At 42.8% G+C, this 13,701-nt stretch overlaps 1 protein-coding gene across 27 annotated transcripts in view; it reads right to left on the reverse strand.

Annotated features, from left to right (window-relative positions):
• Window positions 1–7,059: 7,059 nt before the first annotated feature.
• Window positions 7,060–13,701, reverse strand: part of PTPRD (protein tyrosine phosphatase receptor type D) — a 722,358-nt gene continuing 715,716 nt past the window's right edge. For all 27 annotated transcript variants that reach the window (XM_080987670.1, XM_080987673.1, XM_080987664.1 and 24 more), the window contains one exon: window positions 7,060–11,285. In XM_080987670.1, coding sequence (XP_080843796.1) covers window positions 11,217–11,285 — 69 coding nt within the window. In that variant the 3' untranslated portion in view covers window positions 7,060–11,216. The remainder of the gene's footprint in view (window positions 11,286–13,701) is intronic.

The following is a 13,701-nucleotide window of genomic DNA, read 5'->3' on the forward strand; positions in this document are numbered from 1 at the left end:
CGGGGATTCCCGGGGCGAGAGGGAGAAGTCACCACACACCCACAGGTAGAAGAGAGGGAGCACCACAACTTGGCCACGGAAATACTTGATTCAAGGTGGCGAGGGCGCCAGGTGGAGTACTTGGTGGCTTGGGAGGGAGAACCCGGGTTGGAAAACACGTGGGTTCCCGCGGAGGCAATCACTGACGCGTATCTGGTGGAGGAATTCCACCGCCTGTTCCCGGACAAACCCAAACCACTAGCGAGATTCTGGGAGGAGCAATTTGGAACCACAGACGATGAAGAGGATTTTGTGGGTTTTTCTGTCTCCGAAGGGGAGGGAGAAGAGGCTTCAGAGGAAGAAGAATCAGACTGGGAGGCCCACCCCGCGGGAAGGGATCAGAGCGGGTGGGAAGCAGGTTTTGAGTCCTCAGAGGATGGCGACAGCTCCTTCCGGGGGTTCCCCGCATCGTCGGCCGAAGAAAGGGACGAAGTTGGGTCAACAGGTTGGGCCGGGGATGGAGGGGATGGGCCTGGGGGGGAGGTTGGGCCTGGGGGGGAGGTGGATGTCAAGGAACTGACATCGGAGCTAGAGGCGGAGGGGAGGCTCTCAAATGATGCTGGAGAGGGGCCCAGCAGGGAGAGAGGCAGCTCCGCAGATGGGGAAGCAAATCAGCGCAACACCAGGGATAAAGAGGGGCTGATGGGGGAATCGGCGAGAGGGCTCCAGGACTCTTCACCCGACACTAGCGGAGAGAGCACGGGTGCTCCGCTACCCACGCCCACCCTGCGCAGAAGACTTCCGCGCAGAGAGAGTAGGAGGAGACTGGGTGTCAAACAACTTTTATGTTGGAAAAGATTTAAGAAACGCCCACTGACGGATTCTGCTAGCGACTGAGGCAGTCACGAAATGAAGGGCTGTCCAGACTGAAAGGTTTAACAGGGCAACAAGGCCAGGAGAGGCAGCAACTTACGCACGAGCAACCCATACTCATTACAGTGGTCATCATTGTGACAGGCAAGCGGGAACTGTGAATGAGAGAATGAAAAATGTTACCACCAGGATACCAGGATAGGATGCATCATTACTTCTCTGGACACTGAGAAGTATTGTCTCCTCCTCCTTGGAGTCCCTAGCAAAGGGGCCCAGTGGAAGGACAGAAAATAAGTTTGCCTATACTGCCATGGGGTCTCCCAAAGCTGTACTCAATTTTTTTCTCTCATAGAAGAGATTATCCTGCCAATATAACCCAGTGAATGATGGAGACAATGCTAAGATTGGGTAATTTATTTTTTCATCAAAAACAATTGGTAGGTCTTGAGATACACCAGTAATTGCATGTGAAGACCCCCCAAGACCTCCCAACAAAGACACAGTTGACACCAATATTAGTTCAAGGTTATTGGCATAATTTTGGCCACAACTTTATTGATTACAGAATGTGAGTGGTTTGCTTAGGCATTGGTTCGACTAGGCATTGGGTATGTAACTTTTTATGTTACAGTTTATAATTTCTATGCTATTTGAAGTTGTTATGCATGTGCAGGTCATTGTTTGAATATTTTATTTTCAGTTAATGAAGAAATTACATGTCTTTCTACTTACGAGTGCTGAACTAATTGGCTGATGAAGAATTCATCGAAATAGTAGTTGTTATCCGGAAACACTGTTCAGCAGAGTTCAGAGTTGGACATCAGAACTGAACATTTGCTGGTTATACAAAGCTTCACAGCTTGTTCTCCACTGGGTAAAGTCTGGCACCATGGTTCATTTAAGGACTTTCAGAGACTTTCAAAGACTTCAGTTTGTTAGTTTTGATGTTTTGAATTATTCCATAAAGTTTTTCACATTGTAATTGTTTCTGGCCATCGTGTTGCTTTTGATATTGCTGACTCATATTTTGCAACACAGGGGTTTGTTTGTTTACACCTCCGGCAGGGCAGCACTGACAACTGCACTCCGGCAGAAGTCAGTAAGGGTAAACATACTGGGGGAAGCATTGGTTTGACCACAGATGCAACCTCACCCCAAAATGCTCCCAGGTGCTCTGGCGTGGCCCTAACCCCTGGAAGGGGATCGGACAAAAGCATGGCGAGCCCCTGGATTCCTTTAACGGAATACCCTATTGCACACTGGGAGGGGCAGGTGTGACAACCTCCCCTCCACCACTCCTTGAACCAATGCCTAACCACCAAACCTTACAAAGTTGTGACGATTTGATACACGGCAGGCGAAACCCAAGTGGCACCAGCCAATCGGCCAAATAGGAAAATTCCTACCGGGCCCCTGTCCCAAAAACAGACGACCCACGACGGCATAGCAAGGTCATAGGAAGACCCTAAATATAGGGAGGGTGAGTGGGTGATCCAATGCACGAGGCACTAAGAGGAAGCTTGACGCAACGTGCAGCGGCATTAATAGGTCCCCCGGCTGCAAAATCTCTCAACCCCGTTGGCCAGAATTGCCCCAGCAACCGAGGGACCCAATCGGGTTGTTGTGGCTATCCAAATGATCCCACCCACCCAGACGGTAAGGTCAGTCTTGGTGATCTCACCACAACACGTGCCCTCCATGATGAGGAAACGATTAGTCAGGAATGATTAAGTCATGCGGCTTTACCTGGGGCATGGTAAATGTTAGCACAAAGTAGATAATGGAAATGAGGTTGAAATTTGTGTATTTATATATCACTATATACAGTAGTCTTCAGACTGAACTGTAAAAGCCAGTATTCTCTGATGATCTGTCTTTCTGTCTATCTATACATACTGGGCCTAAACCTGTACTAGGGGCTACTGGTTGCCTTATGTCCTCTTTTTCCAGGACACGTCCTCTTTTTCCTGGGTGTCAGGGGCTGGACTGAGGAGGAATAGTGGGAACTGCCCTCCCCTCTTCCTGCACCTTCCCAAGAAGAGGAGGAGAGTATAGCTTTAGAACAGTGGTTTGCAGAAGGTCATAGTTCGGAGGCTACAGAGAGGAAAAGCTGGGAAATATTGGGAAAGCGGCAGTAAGAAGAAGAAGGGGAGAGACAGCTAACAGACTCAGTGTCTCTTGAAAGCCCCCCCTCTCCCAGAACAAGGCGTGCCTTGAGAGTAGTAGAACAGAAAACTCAGAGGCAGAAAGCACAGATCTGTCGACGCAGGGGTGACATACAATAGGAGAGACTGAGAGGGTGGGACTTTACTTGGAGCAAAGCCATTCTCTGAGAGAGACCACATTCCTTTCTCTCTCTCTCTCTCTCTCTCTCTCTCTCTCTCTCTCTCTCTGAATATTGAATAAACTACTTGGTAAGAACTCTTCTGGTTTATCTGCTTCTTGGCATCCCACCGTGGGAAAGATAGGATTCCCTGAAGCCTTGACAATGAGTAGAGTCATCATAGCGAATGAAGTCAGCAAATGTCTCCTCTTTTTCACTCTTCAAAACATTGCAACCCTACAGTGATCGTAGGGCTTTGGATGTGGGGCAACTTCCATGGAATCTTCATGCTTTTCAGGGGGGTGGGGTTTCCCTTCTATCTTTACAATTCCATGATTCCATCTCCCTCCATAGGATTGCTCTATCCATTCTCCATCTGTAATATGGCACCAAAGGTGCCCACCGTGCCTATTGGTTGTGAGCTTTCATGAGATATAAAGCTGGTAAAGCACTTTGTACATTTATTATTCCTACAGAGATCGTTTTTATAACAAGAGTCTTAACGGTTTGGGGAAATGGTAGCAGGTGCAAAGTAACCTAAAACTACCTTCCAGATTCACTGACATCGTTGAATGTATTCTGCGCTGTTGCTACTGGTGAGGGACCCTGTTTGCTTGTTTCTGCTATACAGTGGTACCTCAGGTTACATACACTTCAGGTTACATATGCTTCAGGTTACAGACTCCGCTAACCCAGAAATAGTGCTTCAGGTTAAGAACTTTGCTTCAGGATTAGAACAGAAATTGTGCTCCAGTGGCGCGGCGGCAGCAGGAGGCCCCATTAGCTAAAGTGGTGCTTCAGGTTAAGAACAGTTTCAGGTTCAGAACGGACCTCCGGAATGAATTAAGTACTTAACCCGAGGTATCACTGTACAGTAGTACCTCTGGTTGCAAACAGGATCCGTTCTGGAGGCCCATTTGCAACATGAAAAGAGCACAACCTGAAGCGCCGTATCTGCGCAGGTGCGTGGCACGATTTGGAGCTTGGGTGCATACGTGAAGCTTGATTGAACACTTCTGCGCATGTGTAAGCGGCAAACCCCGGAAGTAACCCTTTCTGGTACTTCCCAGTCACCCTGGGACGTAACCTGAAAGAACGTAACATGAAGCAAACGTAACATGAGGTATGACTGTATTAATGGAAGGGCTTTTAAAATTATATTCTGCTGACACAAGCCAGTTGCATACATTCAAGCGGGCAGCACGGAGAGTTTTAAAAGCATCCTGTTTACAGGCCTGATGCAAAACGATCACCGTTCATTACACCGCCCCATTTGCAGGGTGTTATTGGGCTCATCTGCGAAAGCCAGACAGCAGAGATCTGATCGCGCATCTTCAGTCAATGCTATTAGACATTGAGTGTGCTTCTGTCAATTGCTAGCATTGGCCATTGCGAGAGAGACGGGAGGCACAGTTTAGCCTTTGCTGGGCAGGGGAATGCAGGCTTGAGTGGGATCTTAATAGACAATGTTTGAAACTTTTTTCATTTTTAGAAAACCACACTATTGCTCGAGATCAATGAATTCTACATACCAAAATAAAATTCCAGCACTCTTAATGACGAAACATAGTCAGAATGTTTAGTGCACTGGGAATCATTTTCATGCATTTTTAGCAACCCTCCTGAGTGAACAAAAGGAGTGTTGCAATACCTGAAAAGGGTGGGATATCTGTACCAGGTGAATGGCAATCAGCGCCCCTGGTTTCTGAGTAGTTGGGCGATAGTTGTTGTTGATGATGATACAAGTGCCCTGTTGAGTTTGGTGTCAAACCCTTAATTTTGTATGAAAAGTTAACTCAGCTATTTGGTACAGCTGTGAAGTAAACAGCACAATGTTTATCCACTCAAGACAGAACAAACACCACAATGTTTATTCGCTCAGGACAGAACAATGCAGTACATTTGCATTCTCCCTCCCTATGTTTTTGATTGAGAAGCAGGCAGTCATGTTTTCTCCTGAATTTCCTGCAAGAGATAGCAGCTGTGGAGTTTATTTCGTATCCTATGTCGTGTTCCCATTGGTCTTTAATTGTGGTGAGAGGAACAGAGCGAGGGGGAAGGGACACATTCATTAACCCATTTCTTTAATCCCGCAATCGATAAGAATCCCACGATCGACTAGGATCATCCGGGAATCTACCTACTGGTTGACTGGTTGTACATATCTGATATATATCAAACAGAAAAAACTACACAGAAAAATAAAGATACATTAATAACAATCCTCATATGATCCTCATAAAACACAAATTATCAATACATCTCTGTATTCCTCGGCCACCATTTTATCTTAATCTTCACACATACAGAGTTGAATCTTCCCACCTCCCACCTGGGAAAGTTCCCCCTTCCTGTGTCTCCCACTCTGACCTTTCTCTCAAGCAGGACCCTTCCTCTTCTCTCTGTCAGCTTCCTTCATTTATCACAAATATACATTTTAAGACGTTAAGACATCTATTCTGACCAGAGATGAATGGCTGATGAAGATGATGGACTACGCCAAAATGGTGAAAAGGACTGGGGAAAATCAGAAACCAGGAAGAGAGAAACTTTTAATAAGGAATGGGAGAAAATTACAAATTATCTAAGAGAATACTGTAAACAACTAAAAACTTGGGCAGGATTTCAGTAATGCTTGTAATGTACTATATAAACTAAGGTAAAAATGGATTGTTTTAAGAAAAATAGAGAAACTCTACGATGCAGCTGAAAAAGATTGAAAATGGAAACCATGGAAGGGTGGAGGGAAGTCTAAGGATTCAAGTATTCCTAAATGTTAATGATTATGTCTAATGTCTGAATTTAAATGTGTAGTGTAAAACTGAATTAAAAAATCGACAAATAAATAAATAAATGACGTTTAAGACATCTAGTTAATCGGATCCTCTTCAAGGAGGGTACGCATTGCGCTTGGGCCCCCAGGCATCTCCCACGTCCTAGTGTGGGTAAAGCTATGCCCTGCTCCACTCTGGTTGGTCATTTCACGGTCATGTGGTCCCTAAAGCCAATGGCTTGGCTTGGGGGGTGGCCGCAAAACATTATTTAATCCCTGCGTGATGTTTGCTGGACCTCTTTGCCTTCGCGCAGCGGATCACCCACCCACCTGCCCCCTTTATCTGGTGTGTTGGCCTTGCTATGGACATCGTTGGTCTCCTGTTTTGCAATGGGGGCCTGGTAGGAATTTTTCCATCTGGCAGATTGGCAGAGCCATTTGCTTTTCGCCTACCGCGTAGCAATCATCACAACTTTGTAAGGTTTGGCGGTTAGGCATTGGATCAGCAATGTGTGGGGAGGGAAGGTACGGCTCCAAGCTCAAGGATATTCCATTAAAGGATTCCGGGGCGGGCCTGGGTCTTGTCCAAAACCCCATGGTAGGGGCTAGGGCCATACCAGGACCCCACGGGGGCACCAGGGGTGAGCTTGAGCCGGTTCGCATCGGCAGGGCTCCCTCTGGCAGTGTTTCACCCTTTTATCAGATTCCCCGTGATGCGGGTGGGAGTCTGATATAGTTTGGTTGATTCCAATGCCTAAGCAATACCACTCACATTCTGTATTCTATAAAGTTGTGGCCTAAATTTTGCCCAGTAACTTAAACTAAAATCCCGTGTCACTGCGTCTTCATTTTTGGGCAAGGAGCCTTTACCTGTCCTGTTTGGAGATTGAATGCAGGATTCAGCACAGAGGGGAAGAGATCCAGCACTGACCTCTAGCCGTTTTCAAAACAATTATACACACAAACACACTCAGTTTGCTAGTCCAACCAGTATGGTCCTGGTGTGGGATCCCTCCTCCCCCCATTTGACAGAAGGAGAGACTTAAAAGGCTAAAAAGAAATGTTTTATTGTTATTTCAGAAAGCAAGGCTTAAGAAAAGACAACCAGGGCTGCATAACACTGACATTTTTATTAGAATTCTTTTGTAACAAATGGAACTTGTGTCAGCAAATAACTGATTTTCATACAGACTTTCTTTCGCCACCAATGTAACGAAGTAAGAAAATAAAAAGCACGCCTTTCATTCTGTAAAACATTTACGCGTACTACTAATTAGAGGTAATTGTATTTTTTTTAACAAGCCATTTTACAAGGTAATTTTTTTATTTTGATTTTTTTTTGTTTTTGTTTTCAGTCTAGGCATCCAAAACGAGAGCAAAGAACACAACTTGTATTATCTTTGTAAAGACACTCCAAGCTTGAATGGCAAAGCCACGTAACAAGATGGATGACGGGAGCTGCAGCCTTCTGATATTCTGTTGGGAGTATCAGGGCACTCAAAAACGAAAATGAAAAGAGAGATCACAAAACCATAAGAGGAGCGGGGGAGAAAATAAAATTATAAGGAGGAGGGAACTTGCATCTTGTTGTTGCCCCTGCAAATGCCCTCCCCCCCTTTAAACATGTTTTGTGTTATTTACATACACACAAGTGGATTTTCATAAGCAGTTTTCCTTACAGATGGGTTCAAGTAATAATACTATTGGGTGTAGAATCAATAGGGCAGTGCATAGTACAAAGGTATAGAAAGTGCAAATCTCCCTAGAGTAACCCCTTCCTTCCCCCAGCCATCCTTGCCAACGTCTAACCATGCAAACCAGGTTTTTTTTTCTTTCTTTTTTATTAAAAAAAGGAGCTAAAATAAAAGTTCTGTACAAATAATTTTTTATATATTTTGCGTATTTCTCCATTGTTAACTAATTACAAAATTATACATAACTACACATACATAGGTAAATAATAGCACCGTACTGGTTATGCTGATGAAACCGAATTCTGAGCTTGGTAAATGGCAGATAATGACACCTACTAATTAAAGAGAGAAAGAGAGAGAGAGAAATCACTGCACAGCAAAGATACAGAAAATGGAATGCACATCAATGATTCGGAGAGAGTTGCTCATTAGAAGCAACTCCTGAATAGCAGTTTTGACGGGAATATGTGCGGCTATTTCTTCCTCTTCTTGTCACGTGAAAACGTTCACCCCTCACTCACTAGTGATTTCATACAACGCTTTTCTTGAATAAATCAAATGATTTTTGTTTTTGTTTTTTGCAGAAAAAAGGCCAATTGTTTTCATGAGCAATTGGCCTGCCTAGTGTATGTCTGCACATGGATTTTTTTTTTTATGCTCTTCCGTGTACATCCTGACCTCACAAGCCACATGACCCCCTATGCGCAGTCTGCAGTGACCACCGCAGATTTCTATACAGAGCAAGGTCACACTTGAACCCCATGCAAAATGGGGTCATCGTCGTCGGCATTTTGTCACGCACTTCCAATCTTGCGCTTACAAGTCCAGAACACAGAAAGTTCCTGTGCAGACATGCCTTTCCTCTATGCTTCTAAAATGTAGCATTTTTTCCCACTGTGAGTGTCTGAAAACGGGTACTTTTGGCTAAAAGCATGAGTTCACTGCATAATCTGGCACTTTAAAAAATACTATTTCGACAGAAACAAATAAAAAACAAAACAAAAGGAAACATATAGTGCACATTCTTCTCTGATTCTGATGTAAGTTAGAGAATCTCATTCTGAGGTAGCCTTCTATAATACTTTATTATTATTATTATTATTATACATATATATGTTTAATTTTTTCCCCCATTTTTGCATTTTTATATATAAAAGTGCTCAAATAGAATGCTTGCTAGTGTTTGGTCTTTTAATATATTTATTTCTGGTAGCGATGGGAAACATGGAAAAAGAGAGAAAGATCAACTAATCACTTCCTTGGTGATCCTATATTTTTTTTTAAACCACATTTAAAATAATTCTTTTGATATTTATGTTCCAACATGGTGCTAGGCTGAACCTAGACCAATGCAAGAGCAAATGGCTTCCATTATAGTGCCTCGAAATGTTTTGTACCATCCACAATGAGGGGGTCACATATAATCTTCCTCACATTTACGCCCTCTGTCCGCTTGCCTGACCCAGCTTATTTCAGGAGGCCTTTTAGCCTGAGTAAAGTGAACATGCTTTGGCCTCCAAGTGAAAATTTGTGTGCATGGATATGAATCAAGACCCATCCTAATCGCTGCTCCGATGTCTATTAAGGGGTATCTACCTTCTCTTTTCAGCACGGTGCTCCTGGCTTCTGATAACCAATGCAATGGTTACGAAAGCAGACTGGGAGGACTCGCACCCGGATAAACAGCCCCTGACTACCCAACTGCTTGGGATAAACATGGATTAATATTTAACACCAGGAATGCATATTCTTAAAAGACCTCTTTGTACATGTGTTGAAAAGCTAATGCTTTTTAATCGAAGAAAGGGGGTTGGGGGAAGGGTGACACAGAGAAATGTGAGTTCAACTAATGCAAATACAGACGGAACAAAACTCGAAGAAATGCTATCAAAATAGGCATCAAATATAAGGCACTCTAAATGTAAAAATTAAAATTAAAAAAACCCCAGCATTTTCCATTAATGCTGTACGCCACAAAAAGAGTTCTGATTCAACAGAGCAACATGAGTTTGGCTTTGCCCCATTATACATCGTCAATGCACATGTCCTACCGTATACTATAGACAATTATACAAGTGAATACATTTTTAAAACATCTTGACAACTATTATATTACAACATTCTCCCCTCCTAAGGGAATATGCACTGACCTTTCCCACATGCACACTTCCTATATTTAGTATGGTTTGTTTATTGCACTAAGGTGTTACACTAAGGTGTTTTTGTATGTGTGAGATGCGTGTACATATGATTTCCATCCTTTTTTCCCTTTTTCTTTCTTTTCTTTTTTTTGGGGGTAGGACTGAGTTTCAAGTATCACTGATGTGCATTCCTCATTTCCCCTGGAAAACAGACAACGAAACAAAAGCCCTCAAAGCAAAACAATGAGATGCAGACATGTTCAGAAATATTGTATGGACTGAATGTAGCATTTTGTATTCTCATCCCTTCCTCCACTGCTTCAATAAATCCAAGTCATGGAAGAACTGATATGCGATATATGCATTTCTGTCTATCTATCTACGTGCATAATTGTAGATTGATAGAGAGACAATAATAGAGATATACATATATTTATAGATATAAAGAGAAAGGTGTGTGTGTGTTAATAGCAGCTTTATACTTTGCGCTTCCCTGTTGATTCCAAAAGAAACAAAAAACAAAACCTTCCATATGTATATTAACTGATTTATATTTCATATTTTTTTTAATAATAATAATAAAAAATCAAAATGTAAAAGCAATTATCTAAATGAGAATGTGGTCCTGGAGATAAATATAGGGTTGCACAAAAATGTGCAAATTTTCAAATTATTTAACATTTCTACAGCGAGATATTACAGGTAACAGTTCTACAGCATAAAAAAATCTACAATTCTGAAACAAACAAAAAAAATAATGAACAGTTATGCAACTTTTTCCCCTCCAAATTCACTTCATTGAATGATAAACTTTTTGTTTAAAATTAAAAAAAGGAAAAAAGTTTACACAGTTAAAAATGAAGCACAGGTCAGCAGTATCTTTACAATACTAAAAAACTAAATCAAGGACTTTCTTTTTAAACATTCGCCCTTTCCCCTCCCACCCCCCAAAGTGTTATTTATGAGCAATATGGTAGGAAGGGGAGATGCTGAAGCAAAGAGTTCGTCTTTTCTCAGAGCAGCCAGGTACTGGCCCTTTGACAAACATCTCGCACCGAATTGCAGGACTCCCAAGTTCCACGTTGTTAACTATCATGCAATCCTGAACAAGATGGTGGTTCTTTGCAGAATTTGCTCTTCCCTTTAACTTCAACCAAAGCTGAATCCTTGAGGTATCTGTAAAATGAAATCCTTCAGATGCCTCAACCAGTCTGGATTCTTTTATTATGTTTCTGGTAAGGTTTATTGAACTGTGAATTGTTGGTCCACCTGGAACAGTTTTTTTGTTTGTTTTCCTTTTAATATTTCCCCACTAATTGGTCTTTAGTTAGGAGTTAAGAAGTACTTCTCAAGCACACCGTATGGCTCAGAAGAGGCTCTCTGGATCTTAAAGGGCCTGCAGTTAAAAATCCAGGATGGTCAGGGATTTTGTTTTACGTTGCATAGTGATCAAAGCTGCCCAGGTATTCTAGTGCGGCTCGATAGCAGAACTGATATTGATCCTTGGGGGGGAAAGAGAAAAAGAGAAGTTAAGATAAATCCATTTGCTGCTTTCTGGTTACAACACCGCCAATTTCTTACCCTTGAATGGTGAACAGAACTGGAGACGGTTGTGAGCTGTGCTGCTTTCCCTTCTAGGAGAAGTTCTTTGCTCCTTTACCTTGCCAGCTGCAACCATGGTTTCATGTAACTTCTACACATATACTAAGCAGAACACCCACACCTTAACCAGGCTTTGGCACCAGCTGTGCTTCCCTGGCAAGCCTGGGATCCTTGGGATGTGTACCAGGCAGAGGGCCTTCTCGGTAGTGGCACCCGCCCTGTGGAATGCCCTCCCACCAGATGTCAAAGAGAACAACAACTACCAGACTTTTAGAAGACATCTGAAGGCAGCCCTGTTTAGGGAAGCTTTTAATGTTTGATGCATTACTGTATTTTAATATTTTGTTGGAAGCCACCCAGAGTGGCTGGGGAAACCCAGCCAGATGGGCAGGGTATTAATAATAATAATAATAATAATAATAATAATAATAATAATAATAATTTTACCTGTACAATAATATTTCTACAATTTCTGTTGTGGCTTGTATGGACAAGAGAAAATGAGCAAAACACCAGGAAGCTCAAGAACTTTTGTTTTCTGCAAATAAGATTCTTAACTGTCTTTAGTTCCAAGCCTGTATGGCTTTGCCAGAGATGTCTTGGTAATTCTGGATTCTTTGCAACAGACTGGTGGCATGTGAGATGACCTTCTCTTCTGTGGACCCTGGACTTTGGAATTCCTTGCTTTCAGTTGTCCATCTAGCCCCAACTTTGGGCATATATCCAGAAGATATGCAGAGGTGCAACTTTTTGCCCCAGCTTTCAGAAATATGGTGACTGTTCATCCTACTGTTACTGATTTTACTGGTTGTGCTGTCATTGTATTTGTTTGATATTGTATTATATTAGTAAAGGTAAAGGGACCCCTGACCATTAGGTCCAGTCGTGACTGACTCTGGGGTTGCGGCGCTCATCTCACTTTATTGGCCGAGGGAGCCGGCATACAGCTTCTGGGTCATGTGGCCAGCATGACTAAGCTGCTTCTGGCGAACCAGAGCAGTGCACGGAAATGCCGTTTACCTTCCCGCCGGAGCGGTACCTATTTATCTACTTGCACTTTGACATGCTTTCGAACTGCTAGGTTGGCAGGAGCTGGGACCGAGCAACGGGAGCTCACCCCGTCGCGGGGATTCGAACCGCTGACCTTCTGATCGGCAAGTCCTAGGGTCTGTGGTTTAACCCACAGCGCCACCCGCGTCCCTTGTATTATATTACTTTATGATTATTTAATCCACCCAGGGTATTTTAGTGCAGGGAGGGCAATAAGTGCATTTAATAAATTGCTACTGTTTCCTAAATCAATTATTGCTACTTAAGTGCTTAGAAGAAACCTCATGTACCAGTTTCTGTCCCCATGGAAGTGGGGAGCAATAACTCCTCGTGCATCAAGAGCAATTCTTGGAATGCAAGCTCCTCCCAAAAAAATAAAAATCCACAGTAAATCTAACAAAGGTTTAAAGCAGGCATAGGCAAACTCATCTCTCCAGATGTTTTGGGACTACAACTCCCATCATCCCTGACCACTGGTCCTGTTAGCTAGTTTGCCTATGCCTGGTTCAAAGAGTAGGAGCAATAATTTCTTGCACACTGTAATACCAGGACTGCTTTGCTATGGGGTTAATATATCCATGTTGCTTTGGAAAACGTGCAAATCAGGCCTAAGGTCTGTCTTAAATGTGTATTTTATTCCAATGCTTGCTAGGAGCTGTGCTGAATGTTGTGGTACATAACTGCTTCACAAGTTTTTTATATATGAAGGTCAAAGAATATCCATAATGAGGCAAAGCAAAAGAATAATAAAATTCTTTTCTAATAAACAGTTTAAGAGAAGGAACATCAAATCACCAAAATGCAAACTTGCAAATTTTATTTTATATGTGTGGGTAAGTATTTGTTTCTAGGAACTAATGGGACATAAAGACATTTTTCATCTGCAATAATACTAGTAATAGAAAATAAATGGGTTTTACTCTTCAATGTTGTCTGAGTTATTAGGATCAGTGATAGGGGGGAATGGCCCAATTCCATTCTAAATAACTTTGTTTTAAAAGTTGCTAAAACTGTAGTGTTGGACTACAAGCCTGCAGTCAAAGATTTAGGAGCTATGTCCTAATCAATGTTTAAAACCCAACATCCTGTGCTCACACCTGGCCCACAGACTCCCAAATCCATCCATCCTGCATTGTCAGAACTCCTCTCGTCCCTGGGAAATGGTCTGTTTCCTTTTCACCCCCTTTTCTCTCTGGTGTGCTTGCCAGGGCCGGATTTAGGTTTGATGAGGCCCTCAGCTACTGAAGGTAATGGGGCCCTTTATAT

Source organism: Podarcis pityusensis, assembly GCF_964106645.2.
Source record: "Podarcis pityusensis genome assembly, chromosome: 17".
Lineage (NCBI taxonomy): Eukaryota > Metazoa > Chordata > Lepidosauria > Squamata > Lacertidae > Podarcis > Podarcis pityusensis.